We start from the raw sequence: 24,546 nt of genomic DNA on the forward strand, positions 1-24,546 counted from the left end.
AAGACAAAATAATATAGATTTAGATTATTTTTTTCCATAGCAACAATTCAGCTCAAGTTAGGTAAGATGGCAAAATACTTTATCAATTTATTTAATTTATCAAATTTTGAGCTTTCAAATGATTATTTAGAGAACTTAACTTACACTTGACCCAAAATTACAAATGGTTCTTGAAACAAGCACAAAACAAAATGTAAAGAAAAAGGAGGTAATGATATAGATAATGCTGACTGATAATGCAGAAACAATCTTTATGATGCAACACACCCGTTTCTCCACTCTTGCAAAACCACAAATGGATTGTGTAACTATCTCGACACCTGTGAACTTGCTCCAGGCGGATTGTATTTAAGCACGGCAACAACTGAGAAGTTAAGCGACTTCACACATTACTGATTCATGGCTTGGTTTATTCTCCAATAACATCTTATTTAATTCAAATCAAGGATGGAAATGAACAATATAGTCCTCATTATTAAATGCAATCATCATGATAGTACATTTGATATATTTTATATTTGCTTCAGTTAACACTTAAATGTGTCGACCACATGTGGATCTAAAGGAATAAAGGCTGGTGATGCTCTGTATTAGTCTTGTCAACAAATGAAAAAGGCTCAAACCAACAACGCTTTGGTGCAATATGTTCCTACTTTCTTTAATCTGTGCCTCCTGGAGCTGAAGCACACTGGTCCATAATAACAAAGGGCTTAATTATACCTTAAAACAGCTGGAGTATTGAAAGTCAAACAGAAGTAATGATTACATTTGTTGTGGACTATTTTCAGCCTCGTATTGATACACATTTGGTGCATTAACAGTGAGAGAATGGTGTGTGTGGGATCAACTCATCATACTGAAGGAACATGTCAGTGGAGCTCAATGGCAGAGGAACATTGACAGTACAAAAAAAAAAAAAAAACAGAATATCACCAAATGTATTCTTTAAATCAGTTTCTGAGCCTTATCATGTGTCGAAACAAGCAGCATGTTTCCAAGTGCTCTTTGCCTTCACCATGAGGTGAACATGTCAGCAGTAAATCTCACTCTCTCTCTCACACACACACACACACACACACACACACAACCACCCCCCCCCCCCTCAGGCCAGGTTTAAGATCCTAAAGATGAGCGGCACCACACAGACACAACTGAAACCAACAACACTGTAGACGATGTAACGGTACGGCAGCTCTACTTTCATGTGCTGCCTCGCTTGTCTTACTTCGTCTGTTGGCAGCGCGAACAGGCGACATAAGAACGGAATAGTCACCGCTTTCATAACCATTCTCGTGATGAGGATGACCGCGACTCCGATGAGGAAGCGGAGCACAGCGAGAACCACCAAACTGGTGCCGATCGGTGGTAAAGTTAGAGGAAGCGAGGACAGCGGTGGATCCAGCAGCAGCCCCAGCTGATAGTTCACGTAGGTAGCGATGGCCGCTCCCGCCGCGGTGCCCAGACCCTGAGCCGTGTCACCCCGAGAGGTGCTCCAGGAGTCCAGAGAGAAAGCCACGAGTCCGAGGCCGACGTGGGACACGATAATCACAAGAGGAGCAAAGTGGTCCGTCATGTAGAAGCTGTCGATCTTGTCCAAAATAGGCTGGAAGAAGGCTAGAATAAGAAGGCTGTAGAGGAAGCCAGTTATTACCTCCTGCAACACAGGGACACAAACCATTGTAAACAATGCATATGTGCCATGAAAGCAATGATATTTGACTCATACATGCCTGATACACACAAAGTCTTATAAAGCCCTTTCATGATTCATTGTGTTTTGATTGCAGAAGTTACTCTGAACAAATTGTATCAGTTGTTGTTGTACTGCAGAGCATAAACAACATACTAACATGGCAACCAAATGTATTTATTGGCTCTTTACATATTTCCTCTGATCATTGAGTTTAAGTTCCTGAGAATGTTATAGACATAAAAAACGGGGCATGAGTGGCTGTCGTGCATATTAATGTTATGCATTTATGTTAAAAGAAGTAAAAAAAAGAAGTAATCCGTCTACCTATAGAAACAGAGAACATGTTTGACCAAGTCAGACCTCTTCTGAGCTGGACTTCAGGTGTCAGTGGAGGCTAAATGTTCAGGTGGAGCAGCATCACTTTTTAGGGATTATTTATTTCACATCATGTATTTAATATACTTACCAGAATAGAATGCATCCCCATGTAGACTCTGCTTACACACACCAGCACACTCCAGCTGAGAGCCACACAAAAGCCAAAGAGGAAGGGATACTAGGAGCAGAAACATTAAAAAAAAACATGTAATATATATAAATATTAATATTAGAAAGGTGGTTTAAAAATACAAGAATCCACATCATAGTTTTCTAACAAAGAGCTTCATCAGTAATGCAGAGACAGAGACCACTAGCCCAGCAAAATGCACATAGAATCTGAATTCACCGTCAGCAGAAATAGCTTTCAAAAGCCACAGTGCATCGTGGGTTTATTTAATGCATCGGCCATTGTGGGGAAACAATAAACAGGGTTGTACTTAGACACTGTGGTGCTTTGAGCTAAATGCTACCATCAGCATGTTAACATCAACACAACACACTTTGAATCCGCCTCCTGCCGTGGAAGCTGTTTATGGTCCCGCATCTTATCTTTCGTAACCTGATCCTTTGAGATGTCAGTTCCTCAACATTCCACATCAGTTCAGACAACTACCTGAACTCAGGTCAAAGATCTTATGCTAGAGTACAACAACAACAACAACAACAACAACAACAACAACAAAGAGCATTTAGGCTCTATGCTTACATTTGTTTTTGGGGCAATTGTGCTAATGCATTTCTTTTTATCTTTAAACATACCGTGTGCACAAGATGATTTAACTAAGAGATTACAGAGTTGCACATGGGACCCATCAAAAGGATAAGAATGCATTGTATCCAATTCAAATCCCTGAGTGAACCCATTTAAGTTTAGGCTTCGACTTTTAAAAGACACTAAAGTTATTAATGACGACAACTCAAGAGACTGGAGCGGGTTCTTGCACAGAAACCCAACATCAGCCAAGTTTCATTTTGGCTTGCCATCAAGGCGCTCGTGAAATTAAAGTTAATTAGTTATTAAGTGGAAAAGTTCCATGGCTTTAAGCTCTCTGATACGACTCTACACTCTTTGGTGAAGTCACCCTCCCAATTCCAACAACCTTGTCCTCCATCTTAACCAGAAAAGACGCTCACAGTAACATGTGCTTACTGATACTTTCACTTCCCATAAGTCAAATCCACTCGTCTCCTCTCTCTCTCTCTGTGTCTTACAATGTAGAACAGTAACTCTTTGTTTACCTAAAAATATGAACTACCTATTCACTCCTCTGACACACCCTGTCATGTTTTAACAGTCGGCTTCAACAGAGGAATGTTTTTTAGCTCCAGGTTCATCAGAGACTAGGCAACAAGAATTAACAATGATTCAGAAGCCTTGTGTATTTATTGAACTCTGGTCTTTTTCCTTTAGATTTACTTCCCTGAACCTTGAAACTGTGGCTCTTGGGGCCCTTGAAACTCTGAGACTTTGGTGCATAGGGCCACCTCTCCTGTGGGTTATCAAAACATCTTCATATCACAGCTAGAACGCTGGATTCTGAAACAACAACACTGGCGTAGCAAAGAGATATTTGTTCATTTAGATGTAGTCTGTAATAACATCACATTTCCAGTTCCACGCAGTGTATTGCCTCACAGCTGGATTAACACTGCAGGGGGCCGTTCCTTCTTCCTCTCACTCTGTGTGCACAGTGTATATATATATTTCCCGTTGTGTTTAAGAACCCATTAGATCAGCTGGAATACTACCCTGGTGTGCAGTGTCTCGGGTAGTTTGTGTAATTTGCATAAACACAATTTCTCAATTCCCAAGTTGACATGTTCAAATTGCTTGTTGTTGTCTAAGCAGGAGTCCAAAACCCAAAGATAGTTATTAAGCATCATATCATAGAAGATTAAGAAAAACAGAAACTGGTGCATCTTGGGTGTTTTTGTTTTAAAAATGGGATTACGGTGTTTAAAGAGTTCTCTCACCTGCCACCGGCCATAGGTCAGCATGAAGAGACAGAAGGGCATGGCGGTCCCCGTCATGGCGTGCGTGGACGGCATGCTGTACTCGGAGTTGTAGAAGACCTCCACCTTCACCACAGGGGGGGAGGCCGGCCGGGACCAGCGGACCATGTCCTTGGTGGACTGACCCACGAACAGGTTCCAGGCCCAGACCACGATGAGCCTCCTGCTGACCAGGGCGTCGATGTTCCAGAAGAGGAAGGGGAAGAAGACGATGAAGAACATCTCGTTGCCCAGCTCCGTCCCAAACGTGAACAGGTAGAACAGAAACTTGTTCTGGATCAGGAACTCTTGACCCACGTCTCCGGTCAGAGAGTTCCTCCGGAGAGGTTTGGCTCTGGCGGTGTCAGGGTCGACATCAGCGACATCGGGCACGACGCTACCATCAGCCTGCATCCCGTTAACCGGCGGTGCGGTCGCATCCCCGGCTGCTCCATTCCCAACACCAACGTCCGAGCTTGGACCTCCCTGGTGGACCCTCTTCCTCAGACCGGGACAGTCTTCTCCACTATTATCGGGCTTGGCCGGTTCAACCGGAAATGTCCCTTTAACGCCACAGACATACTGAAACCTCGCTACATGGCGCGGGTCTTGGAGATAATTACACATCTGTACAAACTTCTTCACAAAGTCGTTCGCCATGACTTTCAAATAACAGTTAGTTTAAAATGCACAACACTTAACAAATAGAGTTCATGTTCCTGTAGTGAGCTTTTAAGAAGAAGCGGAGCTCGGAGGTCGTTGCATTCCTCTTAACGAAATATAACGGCAGAGGTTTAGCTAACAGCACGGAGCAGCTACAACTCACTACTACCTGGAGTCCGCATTCAACTCACAGACCTTGTACATCGGCGTGGACGGCAGCATCCAAAGTCCGTTGAAGTGGTGACAGTTAACCATTACTTCTTCTTCCTAATTCAAAATCAGCCACCAGCTAACTGCGTCAGGCCGTTATTCCTGTGTTCACGCTTCTTCTTCTTCTTCTTCTTTTTCTTCTTCTTCTTCTTCGTTTGACTTAATGTCAGTCGGTTAATGTACAAAACGTTCGAGGGCTCCCCCTGCTGGAGTTGTGATAAATTACACAGATTTCAAAAACAAAATCTAAATTTGCCTGGATGAATTGGATGAGCAGTGGTGGATTTAGTATTCAGGTACTATATTTAAATTTAAAAAATACATTGAAAAACACCCGAACATAATTAAAAGTCCCGCATCCAAAATGAATAAATGTGTTATTTTATTGGATGATTATGAACATGTAAGCAGTATTTAATGTCATTGCTGGTCACTGTGGAGCTACTTTAACAACTCTACTGGATGAATCTACAACAATGCATTATAGTTTGTAAACTGATCTTATTTTTTCTATGTACCATCTTTATCCGCAAACTAACTAATAACTACAAGTGTCACATAAATATATTTGCGAAAACTAAAGAAGTGATATCTATCTTTGAAACGTCAGTAGCTATGAATAAAGTAGCATAAACTGGAAATAATCAAGTTTATTACCTCAAAACATAACACCTCAAAATTGTACTTAAGTAGGCCGACAGTAAACTATTTTGGTCTACACTTGTAAATGCTCTAATTATTTTCTGAATTAGTCAAATAATTCAGAAATTCAAAATACCATAGATTGAAGCTATACTAACACACACACCTATTTCCAATTACAAACGTTTTCCAATTGATTTTTCAAAACGTTTTGCCACATATTATTAGTTATGGATAGGGAAAGCGATCAGGCATTGTAGGGCCACATCACATACCAATAAATCTCCAATTACTACCCATGTTAAAAGCAAAAACTAAATTTAAGTTCTCACAAAGATATAATAGAAATGAAAGGTCTGAAAAGCCACAGACAATAATACCAGAATAACACCGGGATATTATAGCGGATTTACCTCCAAAATAAAAGCATCAACTTTAATGTTTTTGTTATAAGGCTGGCGTGACTCTTATGTATATTTGTACATGATATATTTGAAGACTGATCTTCATTTAGCAGGTAAAACTCCATCCAAGTTATGTATTGTGACTAAGCTTATCCTGTTACTCCATATGTGTAGAACAACGTGGTTATAAATGTGATGTGAAAATGACAGTTTGGGGATAATAAGCACCATTTACCTCAGATTCCACATTAAATAGCCGTTGTAGCTATTTACGAGGAAAAATGCCACATCTGGCAATGATGTTTTTATTTCTAAAACCTCAGTCCGGAAGTACCTCATCTCATACTTGTGATCTTGACACTTGTGGTCCACGCTCCGGTTGGGCAGATATCTGAGGGGGGTATTTGTTAACAACAGCACGACCACCGAGCAGCTCTGAGTCTGTGTCCGGAACCCTCATCATGCATGGGGGCAAGAGAGGACTGGTGGCTCCGCAGAATACGTTTCTGGAAAATATTGTCCGGCGCTCCAGCGGTGAGTTTTAACTGAGAAAGGAAACAAATAATAATGAATGGATGTTGATTTGGCATGTCACTCACGGTACCGCACAAGGCTGCATGTGATGCTGACGTAAACCTTTAATGTTATTTAATATAAAGCAGCAACAATTAAGACTTGACTGTTGTACTTACCACTTTTGTGCAACTACCTAACAATAAAATATGAAAAATGCAATATGTCTTGTGTCCAAATCATCTAGGTTAATAAACTAAAGTCAGTATAATAGTCTATACTTATGATACCCATTAAGACATATATCGATATATTATTATCAATAGCTATAGAAACAAGAACGTTTATTGGTCTGTCAAAGTCCATTTTATGTTTTATTGCTCATTATAAGATGATTTAAGGGCTACTCTTCTAATGTGCTTCTTTTTCTGATTAGTTTATCTGGATTCCTACAAACGCCTTTTTAATTTTCTTTTAGGGGGTCTATAATGTGAAATAATTTGTGTTTGGTGACTTCGGCTATATTATCTGTATAGTGCCTCTGTTACATTTACTTACATTACTGTGTCGTTATACAATAAAATTTGTTAGTATTTGCTGTTTATATTTCAGAAAGGTAATATTATTATTGAAAATATCTTTGGGATTGACAGTCTGTAGTATATTTTAGACACATTTAGTCTGTTACAATAATCTGAAATTCAGTCATTATTGTCTGAATCACTCAGACCCTGAAACACTGCAGCTGCAGAGTGAATGTATTGATTACAACATAAATAGTTAAGTTCAAGATACACATGCTTTAAGTTTTAAAGCTTCAATGCTGACTGTACATTGGAGAACATGTCATCAGTCATTTCTATCAAGACAGCAGTTTCATCCAAACTGCTGTGAAGCTGGAGAGCTTTGCAGCTCCTCATCAATATTTAATTGGCATTAAGAGTGGAACATAAACATATTATCAACAACTGTTTCTGCTGAGGGCTTCGTCTAATTATCATTGTTTACTGCTGCTTTAAGATCTTGTTTCTATTACATATGATTATTAAAACAATTGTAAGTAGTGGAAGAGTTTGCTTTATAGTGATTTGAAGGATTGCTATATTTCAGATACAGACTTATGTGTATGTTGAGGTTTTCTCTGATTCATGACACTGGTCAGCAGCAGGATTTATAGGAGACTATTTATATATATATATATATATATTTAAATATCAGATTTCTACAAATATTTTTTTATTGGAATGTACAACATAGTTGTTAAAAATATTAATCAATGGCAACACAGCTAAAAATCGGTTTATACTAGGTTGCAGTTGCATAACTCCAGTTGCAATGACTTTACGGACGCACACCGGCTTTGACTGACAAAACCCCCAAAAGGTTGACCAACAGGTGCCCTAAAGTCTGCAGGTTTGTTGTTAGTCTTGACTAGTTTTGTTTCAGACTGCTGTATTTTTGATGTATTTTCTTGCAGAAACCAGTTTCCTTCTGGGAAACGCACAGATCGTGGAGTGGCCAGTCGTTTACAGCAACGATGGATTCTGCAAGTTGTCTGGATACAACAGAGCCGAAGTCATGCACAGAAGCAGCTCGTGCAAGTGAGATGCCTTTTGTTGTATAATGATCTGACCGTTAGCTTGCATCTATAAGTGAATATAGAACAGATCGCAGTGTGCTGATGCCTTTTCTTTTTCATATTGAATCTCAGCTCCAGCAATTCCAATATACCTTTATTTAGTGAGCAGTGATTTATCATATTAGTTTATTTGACAAGAGCTGTGCTCATTGATCAACACAAGAAAAGAAAAAAAATACTGTAAATTAGCCACATTTTGCCAAAATAAGCTACATTTCATCTGCTGTCCCTGTCCAGATGTTTAAAGGCACCAAACAATCTGATCTGATCTTTATATACACACAAATATATCTTATAAAGGTCAACTAATTAATTATGGATGTGGTGAAATCAGAGGACCAAAAATAATACAATAATCTTGCTGTTCTCATTGTAAAAAACTGTGACCACTGATTTGCAGCAACTACAATAAAGATGAAGAAGAAAAAGTGTTCAATCCAAGTTAGTGATGTCTGTCTTTAATGTTCTTCCTTTCTTTCTAACAACAACAACAACAACAACACACTCCCTTTTGCTGTTTGGTATCCGTCTCCCTTGTTTTGCAGTTTCATGTATGGTGACCTGACTGATAAGAAGAGTATAGACAAAATCAGACAGACCTTTGATAACTATGAGTCCCATTTCTATGAGGTGCTGCTCTATACAAAGAATAGTAAGTTTCACTAGAGATTTACTCTATTTTTTTTAACTAAAAATCATCAAATGCATTTTGTTTGTCTCCATTTGTGCTCTCTCACAACGCTCATTTAAACTGTGTCCTGCAGGAACACCGATATGGCTCTACATGCAGGTAGCTCCCATCAGAAATGAGAACAACAAGGTGGTGCTTTTCCTCTGCACCTTCAGAGACATTACGCTTTTCAAAAAGCCGATTGAAGATGAAACAACTAAAGGTGAGACAGCTCATATTTTTGCGTCTGGTTCAAATGGTTTCAGCCAGACTGCATTCAGTATTTAAGTGTAATCATGATAAACCGTTTGGTTTCATCCACTTCTGGCATTTTAATGTCTTATTTCACACACTAAAGGGTTACAACACGCATTTACATCAAGTAGATATCTCATTAAGGCCCAGACAAAGCTATATTTTATCCAACAACGCCATGGAGGGTGCAGTGCAGCTCAAAGTCTCGAGCGTACGAGTGGCTGTGACTCAACAGACGTTTGTTTCCTGGTATGTAACATACAACTGTCCAGGTGTTGTGTGTGCGGGTCAGTGAGGGTGCCATGTCCCAAGGGATTAAGTGTGCCACTAAGACTTTTACATACATCAAGCAGAAACAAAAGACACTCGGGCCACATGGGGATGGTAAATGTAAGACATACTGATTATAATCGGAGGGAATAAAAGAATCTGTCCACAGCCAGCTGATAGAATTTGAATGTTTTTATAGTGAATATTTAAACACCATCAAGTACTCAGCATATAGAACAAATGCTGTTTCTTCTTTATTGCCTAGAAATACAGTAAAACAAATGGATGATGCATTCAATCATATGAAATGAAAAAATGATGTTCTTTCTAAAATGAAAATCATTTTCCAACAATTGGGAATCAATTTATTTAAATCGCAGTTATGTAGTCTCAAAGTGTTTTCTTCAAGAAGATAATGGTCACTATATTGCTATTGCCGATATTTAAAAAGTCACATTACAGCATTGTTATTAAAATGTCTGCATGAAACAGTCTGTTTTTTTTGTCTCTGAGCAGGATGGACAAAGTTTGCCAGACTGACTCGGGCACTGACCAACAATCGAAACCTGGTGCAGCAGTTAGCACCGCTGAGCACTGAGGTCAGCCACAAGCCCTCCAGACTGGCTGAGGTGAGGAGCGTTCAGATCTAAAAGAAGAGTTTGGTGTCAAATGCTACGTATCTACCTATAAATACCACAAGCTAAATCAAGAGACTTAAAGATAGAAGATCCAGGGTCTGAAATTAGTATATTTCCCAAAATTGTTCAGCGTTTTACAGACAAATTAAAAGTTGCACCACTAGAAGGATCTATGATGCTGTTCCTTGTTGCACTTAGCATGTGATTTTGTACTCGCAATGTTAAATATTCCCTCTCAATAAAGGCTCTTCAGCTGGGGTCAGACATCCTCCCTCAGTACAAACAAGAGGCCCCAAAGACCCCTCCACACATCATCCTCCACTACTGCACCTTCAAGACCACCTGGGACTGGGTCATCCTCATCCTCACCTTCTACACCGCCATCATGGTGCCCTACAACGTCTCCTTTAAGACAAAGCAAAACAATTTGGTTTGGCTGGTGCTGGACAGCATCGTGGACATCATCTTCCTGATTGACATCGTGCTCAACTTCCACACCACCTTTGTGGGTCCTACTGGGGAGGTGATTTCAGACGCGAAGCTCATACGAATGAATTACCTGAAGACGTGGTTCGTCATCGACCTGCTGTCCTGTCTGCCCTACGACATCATCAACGCCTTCGAACACGTAAATGAGGTGAGTGGATTGGCATTAATGCATTGCTGAAATGGTTTACGTGTTGGTACTTAACACTGCATGAAAATATCGAAACATTTGTGATTGTTTCTATGAAGGATGTCATCACATCTTCGTCTCAAGCAAGTCATCTTCATGAGTCTTCAATTTTCCTCAGGAACGCCACACGAACAGAAGACTCTCTATTCCCAGTAAGGAAGTTTAAAAAATATATATATATTTTCAAGCTACTTCAGTCAATATATTTTTTTAATATTGACAATGGATCAAATGGCTGTGTGTATTCCATGAATTAAACATTTGGTCGATTAAATGTCAAAAACTGTGTAAAACTTCCAATCATAAATTCCCAAAACTTAAGTTGAAACATTTAAATACTCTGTACTCTGTCCGGCCAACAGCCTAAAACCGAAAGATCTTCAGTTCATAATCATAGAAGACTACAAAACCCAGAAAATAGTCACATTTGAAAATATTGTGGATTAAAAGTGGATTATTGTGGTTTAATTAAATGATCATCAAAATATTTGCCGATTACTTTATCATTGTAGGGTCTCAGCAGTTTGTTCAGCTCCCTAAAGGTGGTCCGCCTGCTCCGGTTGGGCCGGGTGGCCCGCAAACTGGACCACTACCTGGAATATGGAGCAGCCGTCCTGGTTCTGCTGGTGTGCGTCTTCGGTCTGGTGGCCCACTGGTTGGCCTGCATCTGGTACAGCATCGGGGACAACGAAGTCATCGATTATACCACCAACACCATTAAGACAGACAGCTGGCTCTACCAGTTGGCCCTGAGCATTGGGACTCCTTACCGCTACAACGCCAGCGGTACAGGACAGTGGGAGGGGGGTCCCAACAAGGACACGTTGTACATTTCTTCTCTCTACTTCACCATGACGAGTCTCACCACCATCGGATTTGGCAACATCGCTCCGGCCACAGATGGAGAGAAGATTTTCTCTGTGGCTATGATGATGGTGGGCTGTAAGTACTTCCAACATTAAGCGCTGTGTTTATTATCCGTTCCAAACATTTCATAAGATCTCAACAGAAACACAAGTCTAATAGATCTGATCTGACGTAACAAATAGTATCTTCACTGGTCCTTGTATGAGTGGTGGTTAATGGAGCAGTTAATGGAGTCACACAGCCGTCTAATATAATGTAGATACAAGCTCTTTCTATCACATGAACACACACACATTCAAACGATTAACACAAGGCCTCCAATCGTTCCCGTGTTCTTCCAAGCCTCTGACAAATGGCACAAACCCTCAAATGTATCAATTGCCCGTGGACAGTTTGTCAAGTGGAATTCAAGCGAAGCTTTTCAGACCAGCTTAAATCAAAGTGACTGCTGTTTTTCTACTTCAGTGGATGCACAGCACAACCTTGACAGTCTAAATAAAGCTGAATAGAGGACAAAAGAACAGCAGCTCCACTGTTGTTTCACTGGGGTACAGTATGAAGGCGATGTCTGCTGAAGCACACACACAATTCAAAAAGGTTGCATCAGTTATGATGTGCGCTCTCTCGCCTCCCTAAAAAGTTGTGTGTTTTACCTCAGTGACGTACCATTTCTACTGGCCCTTACTGTCTAATTGACAGATGCCGCTTCCTATCAACATACATCAGTTTAGACACTGGTATTTTAGCTGCATTTGGCATTAAGTTCAAGTTCAAGGCAGTGGGCTGTTGCACATTTAACACTGCATAAGAGCCAAGTATCAACTTTATGAAAATAGTTCAATATAAATACAATAGAATGCAAGAATTTCCTGGTTTTGTCGTTGCAACTTTGTCTTAGCTAAGCAGCACAGGACTAATATTTAGCCATAGCTAGCCCAGCTAGCAAGCTACCACGACGTGTAACAGTGACAGCTGCCAATAAAGAGAGGATTTCTGCCGACTGGTTATAGTGATATGCGCTACTGGTTTGTGTCTGCAGCTGCAGGTGTGAAGTGATTATGCCAGTAGAACAACAGCTGCACAGCATGAGACACTTTTCAATCTTCCCCCCTCACTCTACAGCAGACGATACATTCATCCTTTGATGCCGTTTCCATCCCGCTCATGCGTTCATCCGTTCCTAATATGCCAGTACAACCTTTGCAGGAGCCGAAACAATCTGGATGCATTTACTTGCATGCTAGTAGTCACAGTAATGTGCTCTACAGCCCGGCTGGCTGTCTGCCAGCTGCCAGTAAAGCAACATATGGTGGAGATGTGCAGGTTTCTGCACAGATACAAAGTCAAATTCAAGCTCAGAATCATTGACTCGCTTTCTTACTAATACACATTTGGTGTAGCAGAGATCAGAATTGTGTTGATTTAGATGATTTTCATCTTGACTTGATGTACTTTGCATACTTTTATCACAATAAACACATGCATAGACACATGCATGCACAGATGTAGTTTTCTCTGGCACTTTAAATCTTATTCTAATAACAGATAATTTCAGGTACAGACATTATTCTTTACAGTATTCAGGGATTCACAGGCTCTCTTGACTCCGGTCGTGTAATTCCCATTAAGCTGCAGCCTCGTTGGTTGTTTGAACCACCGGGGAGAGTTTAGGACTCAGTTTTGTCGATAATAAAAAGTGACATGTTCAGCGTCCATCACAGCCTGCTCTATGGAGGTCTGTCTGAAGGTTAGTCATCATTACTACTCTATCAGAAAAGCATGGTCTTTGAGCTAATTCACTCATACTGAAATGATTCAGGCCCATTCTCTGCTTCAAGCAGATGGTTTTAAACTCAAGGAATAAATGTTTTTTGCTTGGTCATGCAGTAAACTGAGGTTACTGAGTCCAGGTAAAATAACCATCTCAACAGCAACCACAGTACAGTATATTTGTTACATTCTGTATATGGTTTTGATTCAGATCCCGTGGAGCTGCAGTTTTGAATAACACCAAACTGTAAATTAGATCAAGCTTACTAAGTCAAGGTCTTGAGTAGCAGGGAATCACAAGTGAATCAGTGCTAAAGACCGTAGCATGTTGTATAACACTACTGGCTTATAAACAGTCCACATTGTCTCTCAGTGTCATATTTCTAACTTTACACTAAGACTATTACATCTAAAACAATGAGTCAAACCAGCCTCATTTAAATAACGTTGAACCTCTGCATATAAATAGAAATCTATTTTTATGCAGGTGTCTGTATTATTTCCATCACCCACTGCAGTTACAGTAATAGCTTCACCTTCAGTGTCACTGCTTCCACTTCCAGCCTTTGCTTACAGTTCCTCCGTCACGACTCGCCTTCCTTCACTAACCTTTGGCCCACTCCTCTAAAACAGCATGTAAAGTGATGCAACATAAACTGTGAGGGAAACACAAACTGACGGCCACGCTTCAAGGTCTGTACTTCCAAAACTAACCACCCATTATTCTTGTTGTGCTTCGATCACGAAGATCACTCAGTCACACTGAAGTGTCAGGTTCAATTACGGCTGATAAATCTCCTGCTACAGATACAGGAATTATGCGAGAGGAAGAGAAGAAAGGGGGAGCTCGCCTGCAGGCTCCAGTGTAGTAAAAGGACAATGAGCCATCACGTTAGATATGTATCCTAACCTCTGTGATCCTGCTGTGGCGACTGGAGACGACTCTTTCCTCTTGAGTGGGTAAAACCTCACGATAAGAGATACTGACTGACTCTTCGAGGTCACTGCAGCACAGAACTCTTACTGAGGAAATGCGCATTATGAATGACATTATAAACACTCAATCCGCTACTCAGATTATTTGCATAGGAGGAGTAAAAACCCTGAAAGTTGTTTCCAAAAACATGATAAATCATTCCTTAGTTTACACCTTATAACAAGGATTGATAATGATAATATTAAAGGGAATAGGAATAGATAAATTAATGAATTGTTTAATAATAAGTTATTAAGGTAATGAAGTAGTCAAATGATTGACCTAATGGGATGTTAGAGTAAAAGTGTGGTATTTTTAATGGACCATGTAGGTTTTAATATAAATATTTTAAGGTTAAACCTACTTAAAATTGATCAAAACATGAAAACCATCCCTTATCATGCATCCAAGATAATCATCACTTTACATGCATATCCATTAAGATATGCTACAATCCTTTAACTTGTGAACTCCTTCATTTGCAGCATGTACAAGAATAATGGTCATTTAAAGATACAAGGGGTACGTGTAACTTAGAACATGCCTATAATACATTAAAACACTTAAGTATGTGTCATATGTGAGGTGGAATACAAATCCTATAAATATAATTTTTTTTACCTGAAAACATTCAGACCTTAATGTGAACCAAACTCCTAATGATCCCACATGGTTTCCTAGAATAAAACATATTGTTCATTCTCATGTTGTTGAATAAATCGGCCCTGCATGTCCGGCTGCTTTGTGCCTGACTCTGCCCTGTTTTTTTTTTGTTTTTTTTAAGCGCTGCTATATGCAACCATTTTTGGAAATGTCACCACCATCTTCCAGCAGATGTACACCAACACAAACCGCTACCATGAGATGTGCAACAACGTGCGCGACTTCCTGAAGCTTTATCAGGTTCCCAAAGGTCTGAGTGAGAGGGTCATGGACTTCATCGTCTCCACCTGGGCCATGTCCAAGGGCATTGACACAGATAAGGTACGATTATTATTATCATTGTTAGCAGTAACAGTTCATGAATTGTCCCATTTTAGTAACAAACTCTGAAATGTTCACAATCTACTTAATATATACCGTAATTAAAATGTTGTTAAATGGAAATAGTGTATGCTGATTGGATGGAGATTCGTTGTGCACACGTGTGCTTGAAGGCCGAAGTTAAACTGATGACTCAAAGAGTAAGAACGCTCTCATTTTAAACAGATAGAGATGTATGGGCGGAGTCTAATAACTAGCATCAAAGGTCACCGCAGATCAATGAGTGCACTTGCTCATTGAGCTCAGGGTTCGTTGACATAATCATAAAGTGTTAGAAAAGGGATATTTTTGCTGAGCTACGGCCAAAGTAACAGCAGATTGATAGTTTAATAATCTGAATCATTTATTTAAAAGGGAAAGGAAAAGCACCGTGAGGAAGGCAAGTGTGTGTTGGTGTATTTTTATAACGTAGGAGCCATATTTATTAAAAGCTTGTTGTTTTTAACCCCTTATGACACATCCGTCCTGTGGATTAAAGCATATTCTACCTTTTTATACTTACTTACTTTCCCCTCCAAGAGCACCGGAAATGCTCCTGATGTCATTCTTTGTCCTGACCACAAAAACGTCTTCTCGGAATGAAACGTTTGTATCTATTTACGCGGTGGGTCCTCTTCACGGAGCCGGCCTCCATGTTTCTACAGTAGCCCAGACCTGACAAACCAAAGTAACTCTAAATAGGGACATTCGCGTTTCCCCTTCGGCCACCGTAGTTGTCCTAAATGCCTTGCACACAGGAGAAGTTTCAGTTGGTTGCAATTTGCAATATCGACGCTAGATACCGCCAAATCCTACACACTGCACCTTTAAAGATAAACATCTAATGTTTTCTGTGTTACTAAACCAGTTTCCGCCATTGTCGTTGACATGCCTGCCTGAAAGACTTTTGGCTTTGGAAAATGTTAATGATGAATATACAGTATGATACCTGATGATAACTGCCCTGATATCTCACCATCTCTCTCAGGTTCTCTCAATTTGTCCCAAAGACATGCGGGCGGACATCTGCGTCCACCTCAACCGGCAGGTGTTCAACGATCACCCGGCGTTTCGTCTGGCGAGCGACGGCTGTCTGCGCTCTTTAGCTGTGGAGTTTCAGACCACACACTGTGCACCTGGAGACCTCATCTTTCACGTCGGAGAGAGCGTGGACACCCTCTGCTTTGTAGTCTCCGGCTCACTAGAAGTCATCCAGGACGATGAGGTCATCGCAATACTCGGTAATCTAACGCAATATTACGACATAGGCCGGGTCAAGTTTTATCTGTGCCTGATGGTAAAGATAAAACTAGAACAAAGGTTGTCTCAGTGCAAAGATGCATTCATGATTAAGCGCTGTTATACAAAGTTGAGAAAGCAATGTTTAAGTCAAGTCTGATGTTTCGTAAAAGATTGATCCCTGTCACTTCCACACAGTGAGGCATACAGGTTGTTGATTAAAACACTGGTATCGGATCGGTACTTGTATCGGACGATACCCAAAAGCCCAGTTATCACTATCGGGACTGAAAAAGTCAGACCGGTGCATCCCTACCTTCAAACGCAGTGATCATGTCTGTCTCCATCCAGGTAAAGGTGATGTGTTTGGAGACGTGTTCTGGAAAGAGACCACGCTGGCCCGGGCTTGTGCGAATGTCCGAGCTTTGACCTACTGCGACCTGCACGTCATCCGGAGAGACGCTCTGATGAGGGTGCTGGAGTTTTACACGGCGTTCGCCAACACGTTCTCCCGCAACCTCATCCTCACCTGCAATCTACGAAAACGGGTAAACATGTACTGGACAATATAGCTGTCAGGTTTTTTTTCTCTCCATTTGGTTTTCATGGTAGACGTATTGCTTTCTTTAAGGGCATGTTATGCCTTTGTTAGAGTAGACAGTAAAGGTGTCACATTATCAGCAGCTTTGCATCCAAACTTCGCTGAAACGTACAGAACTCTAATTTAAATCCTGAAGGAGGCTTCCAAACACACCAGGTATGTCAGGCTCTGGCTGACTTTTTGGTAAATCTATTTGATGATGGGTGCAGCCACAAAAGACATGGAGTCTTGGGTTTGAATCGCTCTGTGTGAACATCATCAAGCTTCAATATAGAGTTGGGAAAAGTTGAAACAGAATGTATAGACCGACGGATGCTGTCAGTGTCAGACAAAGTTGAATAACATGATTTTAACAAATATAAAAGCTTTTATGAAGGAATTAAACAGAGTGGCATTCATATATAATCTCTGTATCGAGAAAAGTTCAGGAATACAGTCAAACCATAACAGAAACACGGAGGTTTATAATTATTTTATTATGTTTTAAGTAGCTATGTACTTTAAATTTCCTCCGACTTTTCCAGTTTCTTGCAGCTCCATTAAGAGAGGTCTTATGTAATAACAGATACTGAAATCCCACGGTCAGTGAAGCAGCTCTAAATCTAAACAATTTCAAGGCAAATTGTGGCTACATGTTGAAAGATTTATGTATTTTTCTTAAAACGTATTCAGTGAAAACAAAGCAATCTATTATTGATTTGAGCAGCTTTAGAAACAGTTTGTGCTGCATGGGTTTACCATCAGTCGCTGCCCTCTCTACTGTTATGTACTCAGTTAACTTGCATGCATGTGCATCTTAACTGCACATGAGTACAAGCTAAAAGTGTCCGAAAGCAACTCCTCAAATTATTTTTGTGTGTTGTTCAAGAACATTTTGAACCATTTCCTCTCATTTTCAGCGGGATTTTCTGCGTTTTGTGCATGATATCAAACAGATGAAACAGATGAGTTTCATGACGATATCATATTCTTAAAAAAAGTCCTATAAACACTCATCATGGGGGGTTGAATCATTGATAGAACTGACAAAGGGAATGTAGCAGCGCTTTTGTATTCAGGAGAGTTGGTGTTTCACACGTGAAAATAATTTGAATTCTGAACAGTTCATGAACACGAGGTTCTTGTATTTATACCACAGTTCCTTCAGAACATGTTTGCAAAGTCCACGTGACATTCTAATAAGTTGCATCAACTTCCTTTCTTGGTCTTCTGAGGGAATCCAGAGATTCTCCGGGCCTAGATATCGCTCCATTACTTCATTATGGCTCCATTAACGGTTTCCCTCATGCATCGCTGCATTCAGTTCTTTAATATTTCAACAGGTCTACATGCGTATCCTGGCTTTAAAGCTGCATTATATATGTATGTATGTATGTATGCTCTGTTTCATCCAACTAGAGCTCTATACTATTGGAATGTAAATGCGGCCTCTGTGTGAACATCCTACATTGTTGTCCTCATGCACAGTTTCTCCCTCTTGCAGATAATCTTCAGAAAGATTGCTGATGTGAAGAGGGAGCAGGAGCGCCGAAAAAACGAGGTGACTCTCTGTATTCCTGAAGACCACCCAGTCCGCAAGCTGTTCCAGAGGTTCAGACAGCAGAGAGACACTCAACCACCGGGAGAGTCTCACTCTTACTTTGATCACAACTGTGTACAGGTGGAGCCGCAGCACCAGCGTCACTCCGAATCAAACTCTTACACACAGTGTCAGTCTGCATCTCCTCAGCAGCAGGAGTACAGCTCCGCGGTGCAGAATAATGCACCCTGCTCGGGAGGGGGGAACGCAGGCAGCGGCTGCAGCATGGCTGCCCCTCCACAAGCGTTTGTCCACGCTGAGACGTCAGAGCAAAGCTGCACACAAGAGGCCGGGGAGACTACAGCCAGGCCCGGTGCAGAGAGTCAGCTTTGTCAGAGGGTCAACAGCCCTGTGAAGAGCAGTGGTGCAGGTGGAGAGGGAGCTGTAGGTGGCATTACTGGCAGCAGAGGCTGGGCAAAGTTTAGAAACGCCGCTTCAACTGCACCACCGCCTCCTGCTGTCGAGCCAGAAAAGAAGCCACAGAAAGCAGAGGAGTGGCAGAAAGGACCCCAGTCCTCAGAACGGCTAGCAGCCGCCAACAAGAACCAGGAATTGGAGGAAAGTGGAGAGACGGGGAGCACAGAGGTGGGCAACAGTGCTGGAGAGGCGGGTGAAGAAATAAGCGCCCTGCACAAAACTGACTCCTGTGACAGTGGTATCACAAAGAGCGATCTGCGCATCGACCGAGCCGGAGATTCGAGAAGCTCCTTTGAAAGAAGCCCGATGGAAAGGAGCCCTCTGGAGAGAAACCCGTTTGAGCACAGCCTCGGGGTCGACTCCCTCAAACACTCTTTTGTTCAGCCGGTGTCTGAACAAGCGCTCCTTCAAGCCACCCTGCATGAGGCCAAGCTGGAGCTGAAGGCAGACATTCAGAAACTGAGCGGCCGCCTGTCGGTGCTCGAGTCTCAGGTGAGCGAGATCCTCAGGCTGCTGTCGATGAGAAGAAGACTCTCACTGCCTCCGACCTCTTCCCCGAAGGCCAGAGTGAAATATCAGGACTCATTCGCTGCCTCCAAGCCGGTCACACCAAAGGCAGACGATGGGCCTTTTTGAAATTTACTGATTTGAAAACCCATAACCTGGATATCTTAAAAAACTGATTTACATAAGCACCAGTTTGCATGTCCTGCTGGACTCTGGCCTGCCAAAGAAATGTCTCACAGTAAACACCACCACTGCATGCAGGAATCCCTTTATAATGTTACATTAACACTTCAAAAAAACAGGGATTTTTCTAACAGTCTTTGACGTGTGAGGCACTTTTATGGTCCTGTGTATACTAGATTTAAGAATGCCAAACAGGAAGAATTACTGATTGCTAGGAAATAAATACATTGTAGAGGCATTATAAAACAACGTATCTATTTATCTCATGATTGATACTCTGATGAAGGCTTTTGTTGAAACATGTGAGCCTGATAGGAGCTGAAGTCACATTTTTAAAAACATATTTTGAGTTTAAGGCTTTTTGTAAAGCTATCATTTCCATGATCTTCCTTGACTTTCATTTTATTGTTAATTTATAGTTTGTGGCAGAACATCAGAGAAGAGGTTAAGCAAGAAGGTTCACCTGCCATAACTGTCATGATTATTTAACCAGCTTGAACTTGCTGTCTTAGAGAAAGCAGGAGCTGCTCTGACTTTTATCAGTCTGAGTTTCCACAAGTGTTAAATACGTCTCCCTTTAGTTACGGAATTAATTGTCAGGTAACGATATTATGTGCCTTACAATAATAAAGCCTCATTCAGGGTTGTTTTAATGAGACATGATCAACTCTTTATGGTTTTTGAGCATATGTTTTACAGTAGAAACATTAATTCTGTTTGACTTTTACCCCTTTTTAGGGGGTAATGGAAGAATTTTCTCATTTGAATCTGTCACTGCACTATGCATTCATTGTATGAACTGTTTAGAAACTCTTTATATTGTGTCTGAGCTTCATCCGCATGCATGTGAAATAGGAATAGGTGCTTTAATAGAGTTTTATTGTTGAATATCTTTATCTCTATATTTTGGGAAAGACTTATGTTCCTTAAACAAGATGATCATATTTTGACATGTAAAAAGCTGTACATTACTGTACTTACTGTACATCCCTTCATGTAACTATGCCTCTTGCTCAGGTATATTTGCTCTGATGTTGAATTGCAATATTTATTTCAGTATGAATGATTATATCTTTGACTACCTGTAAGATGAAATAGTTATGCAATTTATCAATTTAAAACATTTAGCACCCACCGCTATGCAAATCTAAATGAACGGACACTGCTCTTTGTCATGCAAGCGTTTGCATTTGTTTATTCTGGTTGTGCAAAGATGATTACGATGATGTACATGACCAAACAGCATGGTTACAGTTTTAGTTCAAGATCTTTTTTTTTAATTTTCTGTGCGACTGAATCATCTCTGTACGAACTGTGAGGATGAAAGCATGTGGCTGTTGGTCTATTATTCAGTACATCTATTTTATATTACATGTATGAATGCTGTTGCATGCATCCAGGGAACCTGTAAACAGTGAAATGAATAATGAAAACCGATGCCTGCTCACCATCTGTTGTTTAGTCTTCTCTGTTATACAACAAAAGTCAGTCTTTAAATCAAAAGCATTGAAAACTGCAACATGCACAGAGTTTTTTTCTTCTTATCTTTAACATGTTTTATGTTGCTCATCAAAGTGAGTCAAAGCTGTATTTGTGAACATGAACAGTTGTTGCAATCAAGTTAAATATAGTTACTCCTTTTCTTCTTTTTTACGGATTATTTTCACTCAATAGTTGAAAATGGAGACAGATAAGACATTTGGGGAGAGGGCACAGGAACAAGGAAAGGTGTCCAACTTGGAATCATCGTCACTTTTGGCATTAGCAAGATCGGACGTCTTCACATTTCCAAAATTAAATTTTTAGTTTTCCTCTGCGCTGATATAGAGATAGTACCTCTTACATTATAAATACATATTAAAAATATTTATCAAGCAAGTTAAAAAAAATCTGCAAACAATGGCTTGAACTCAAATAATGCTGACTGTGTTGCACCGTGCTCGCTTCCTGTTTCAACACGTAAACAACGACCCACGTGTCAAACTCGAGCGGACTCGTTTCCCCATAAGACTGCCCAACGTGGAATCCGGTATGTTTTGACCATAGACCGTATATAAGAAGGGTTGACACTGTACTGCAAAGTTAAACCATGCTGCATTCACGAGGACGGCTACGTGTCACCAGTTAACAGGGTCGCTTGATAAACCGTAACACCGGATATAGAGTGTTCTTGGACGACGTGTCGTTGAGGCAATATTTTCCCAAATCGCTAAAATGTAACAGCTGTTGGAAGTTTGGTCATCGTCTGTTCGTGTGTAGGAGTGATTTTGCCATTAGTGGTACATTTGGGGAGAATGAATGTGAAGGAGACTGTGAGAAAAAACCCAAAAGGGTCTTCTTTGCAAAGAGAATCATGCAACATGGGATCCTAACTGTCCAAAGAGAGTGAATGAGACGTAAATAGACATAATTAGGTCTAAGAATAGACATAAGCACGAGGAAGTAGGATATGGTGCAAGACAAGGAGCTGAGGAGCTTCTTGAAGAAGGACCAGGTGAACTTTATGACAATTTACTGTACCACTGTAATAGAAGGCACATCTGAGAACATTTACCTAACTATAGATGGAACAAGGATGTTTAGTTGCTACATTATTACACTGCTCTTTATCACATTCATGAAAGTAGGAGCAGGAAACCTCAAAGAAAAGATAATTCTAATGATCTACAATAATGAAAACTATGTTAGAAAACAAGCTTTCTGATTTGCATTGTTTTTATTATTTTTGAATCAGCTCCGAGATGGAAATGCTGCTTCCCCCTCACGTGGGAGACAAGCTCTCAGTGGTTGACATGCACACAGGCGGGGAGCCTTTACGGATCATCCGCAGCGGCTACCCAGAGGTCAAAGGTGACAGTGTGCTGTCCAAACGGCGTTATGTCCGGGAACATCTGGATCACCTCAGGAGGGTGCTGATGTACGAGCCGCGGGGACACTACGACATGTACGGAGCCCTGGTGGTGAACAGCGAGATGCCCGAGGCCGATCTGGGGGTGCTGTTCATGCACAACGAGGGCTACAGCACCATGTGCGGACACGCCGTCATCGCTCTGGGGCGCTACGCTGTGGACTACAAACTGGTGAAAGAACCACAGTCGCCGGAGACTCAAGTGAACATACACTGTCCCTGTGGGCTGGTGAAGGCCTTTGTCGAGTACTCTGATGGTAAAACGGGGGGAGTGAGGTTTCTCAGCGTGCCAGCGTTTGTGTTTGCAACAGGTAGGACACTCACTCTGAAGAAACTGTTTTCAGGAGAGGTTTTTTTTTTATGCCCCTGGTTTTACTAAATTACTTTTGACCAGATGTGACAGTGACGGTGGAAAGGTTTGGCGATGTGACGGTTGATATCAGCTATGGAGGAGCCTTCTACGCCTTTGTAGACGCCCAGAGGTTTGGCCTCAATGTGACCAAGTCCAGGAATCGAGATCTGGTAGACGCAGCCACAGCGGTGACCAACGCTGTCAAATCTCAGGTAAGAAGTTCATGTGCGGAGGAAAAGAAACATGACAAAATACCCCCAGACAACAGTATCTGTATGCAAAGGGACTGTCCGCGAAGCCTTTGTTGATTTCACATTGCGTTTTGACATTTTGGTGTTATTCTCATCTAGGTGAAGTTACACCACCCAACCAGTGATGATCTGGCCTTCCTCTATGGCACCATCCTCACTGACGGCAAAGATGATTATTCCTCCGATCCCACCGCCAATATCTGTGTGTTCGCTGAAGCTCAGGTATTTTACAGACACTGGTCCAGAGAAAACAAAAACACAGCTTGTTATTTGACACTTGGGTGGAGGAGCTGTCTGAAAGCTGGCTTCAACTGGTTTTAACGTGTTCTCAGGTGGACCGGAGCCCCACTGGTTCTGGTGTTACAGCCCGAGTGGCCCTTCAGTATCACAAAGGTCTCATCCAGCTGAACCAGACCAGGACGTTTCAGAGCGGAGCCACTGGATCCCAGTTCACAGGGAAAGCTGTTGAGGTACCAGAGGTTCCTTCTGAAAGGTCTATGGGTTTACTGTCACGGTTAAGATGTGCCGTTAGCCGAAGGTCAGCAGCAGTTTGAAACAAGTTTAAGTCTCCTCTGGTGGAATCAATCACTGCAAAGTTAAACAAATAAGAGTTTGTGAACAAGTCACTGGTTCTAAGATGCCTGGATGAGTTCAGGCCGTCAATGAGTTATTGTGGTTCTGCTGTTGTGTCTTACAACCTTCTGTTAACAGACGCATGTTTGTGATTTTGTGTTCAGGAGACCACCTATGGAGACTTCAGGGCTGTAGTGGTGGAGGTTGCCGGCAGAGCTTTTTACACCGGAGTCTCGTGCTTTGTGCAGGAGCCAGATGACGAGCTGACTCAGGGTTTTCTACTGAAGTGAGCCTCAATTACAGGTTGTCATCAAACATGGTTAGACATTAAAAAAGTGTTTGAAACTGCTTATTAAGTGCTTTGTAGCTTAACAAACAATAGAACATCTCAAAGCTCTCCAAGAAGAGAATTGGATCTGTAATAAACTGTTAAAGAGACAAAATGTTAGATTAGTTTTCTATGTAAGACAAATGTCTAGCCTGAGGATTTGATCAATAAATAAGTATTTACCATTTTGTTTTGATTTAATAATGGGTGAAACTATCCACCTTTCACGAGGACTAACCTGGTTTAAGATTAGTTTTTCTGTTCAGTAACATTTACTGACCACTAGATGGAGCCATGAGCCCAGTGCCTATCATACACTGCATCAT

General features: G+C 41.2%; 3 protein-coding genes across 4 annotated transcripts; 2 read left to right on the forward strand and 1 right to left on the reverse strand.

Annotated features, from left to right (window-relative positions):
- Positions 1-393: 393 nt before the first annotated feature.
- On the reverse strand, positions 394-5,103 carry LOC142941661 (sphingosine-1-phosphate phosphatase 1-like). The gene is made up of 3 exons (XM_076083660.1): positions 4,049-5,103; positions 2,160-2,249; positions 394-1,654 (listed from the first exon to the last, which is right to left on the reverse strand). The coding sequence occupies exons 1-3, from the start codon at positions 4,724-4,726 to the stop codon at positions 1,103-1,105; spliced, it is 1,320 nt and encodes a 439-aa protein (XP_075939775.1). The 5' UTR covers positions 4,727-5,103; the 3' UTR covers positions 394-1,102.
- Positions 5,104-6,446: 1,343 nt separating this feature from the next.
- Positions 6,447-19,754, forward strand: LOC142942158 (voltage-gated delayed rectifier potassium channel KCNH5-like). Its single transcript, XM_076084371.1, has 12 exons — positions 6,447-6,519; positions 7,976-8,099; positions 8,683-8,789; positions 8,902-9,030; positions 9,849-9,961; positions 10,215-10,607; positions 10,706-10,798; positions 11,159-11,588; positions 15,044-15,243; positions 16,271-16,523; positions 16,873-17,069; positions 18,606-19,754. The coding sequence occupies exons 1-12, from the start codon at positions 6,447-6,449 to the stop codon at positions 19,752-19,754; spliced, it is 3,261 nt and encodes a 1,086-aa protein (XP_075940486.1).
- A 2,021-nt stretch (positions 19,755-21,775) lies between these two features.
- Positions 21,776-24,405, forward strand: l3hypdh (trans-L-3-hydroxyproline dehydratase). Of its 2 annotated transcripts, none has more exons than XM_076084256.1 (6): positions 21,776-21,837; positions 22,543-23,027; positions 23,111-23,280; positions 23,419-23,541; positions 23,652-23,789; positions 24,057-24,405. In XM_076084256.1, the coding sequence occupies exons 2-6, from the start codon at positions 22,550-22,552 to the stop codon at positions 24,180-24,182; spliced, it is 1,035 nt and encodes a 344-aa protein (XP_075940371.1). In that variant the 5' UTR covers positions 21,776-21,837; positions 22,543-22,549; the 3' UTR covers positions 24,183-24,405. The 2 variants fall into 2 exon arrangements, with proteins under 2 accessions (XP_075940371.1, XP_075940372.1); XM_076084257.1 differs by lacking the exon at positions 21,776-21,837 and adding an exon at positions 21,862-22,302.
- The last annotated feature ends 141 nt before the right edge of the window (positions 24,406-24,546 follow it).

This window comes from Anarhichas minor, unplaced genomic scaffold, assembly GCF_050575085.1.
Source record: "Anarhichas minor isolate MPS153535 unplaced genomic scaffold, ASM5057508v1 ptg000136l, whole genome shotgun sequence".
Taxonomy (NCBI): domain Eukaryota; kingdom Metazoa; phylum Chordata; class Actinopteri; order Perciformes; family Anarhichadidae; genus Anarhichas; species Anarhichas minor.

Excerpts from the sequence above, each read along its gene's own strand:
- LOC142941661 (XM_076083660.1), bottom strand. The coding sequence starts at position 4,726 with ATGGCGAACGACTTTGTGAAGAAGTTTGTACAGATGTGTAATTATCTC. Across the intron at positions 2,250-4,048 it reads TGACCTATGGCCGGTGGCAG|TATCCCTTCCTCTTTGGCTT; the intron begins GTGAGAGAACTC and ends TTCTGCTCCTAG. Across the intron at positions 1,655-2,159 it reads TGGGGATGCATTCTATTCTG|GAGGTAATAACTGGCTTCCT; the intron begins GTAAGTATATTA and ends CCTGTGTTGCAG.
- LOC142942158 (XM_076084371.1), top strand. The coding sequence starts at position 6,447 with ATGCATGGGGGCAAGAGAGGACTGGTGGCTCCGCAGAATACGTTTCTG. Across the intron at positions 10,799-11,158 it reads CAGAAGACTCTCTATTCCCA|GGTCTCAGCAGTTTGTTCAG; the intron begins GTAAGGAAGTTT and ends TTATCATTGTAG. Across the intron at positions 15,244-16,270 it reads AGGGCATTGACACAGATAAG|GTTCTCTCAATTTGTCCCAA; the intron begins GTACGATTATTA and ends CATCTCTCTCAG.
- l3hypdh (XM_076084256.1), top strand. The coding sequence starts at position 22,550 with ATGGAAATGCTGCTTCCCCCTCACGTGGGAGACAAGCTCTCAGTGGTT. Across the intron at positions 23,028-23,110 it reads AGCGTTTGTGTTTGCAACAG|ATGTGACAGTGACGGTGGAA; the intron begins GTAGGACACTCA and ends ACTTTTGACCAG. Across the intron at positions 23,790-24,056 it reads TCACAGGGAAAGCTGTTGAG|GAGACCACCTATGGAGACTT; the intron begins GTACCAGAGGTT and ends TTTTGTGTTCAG.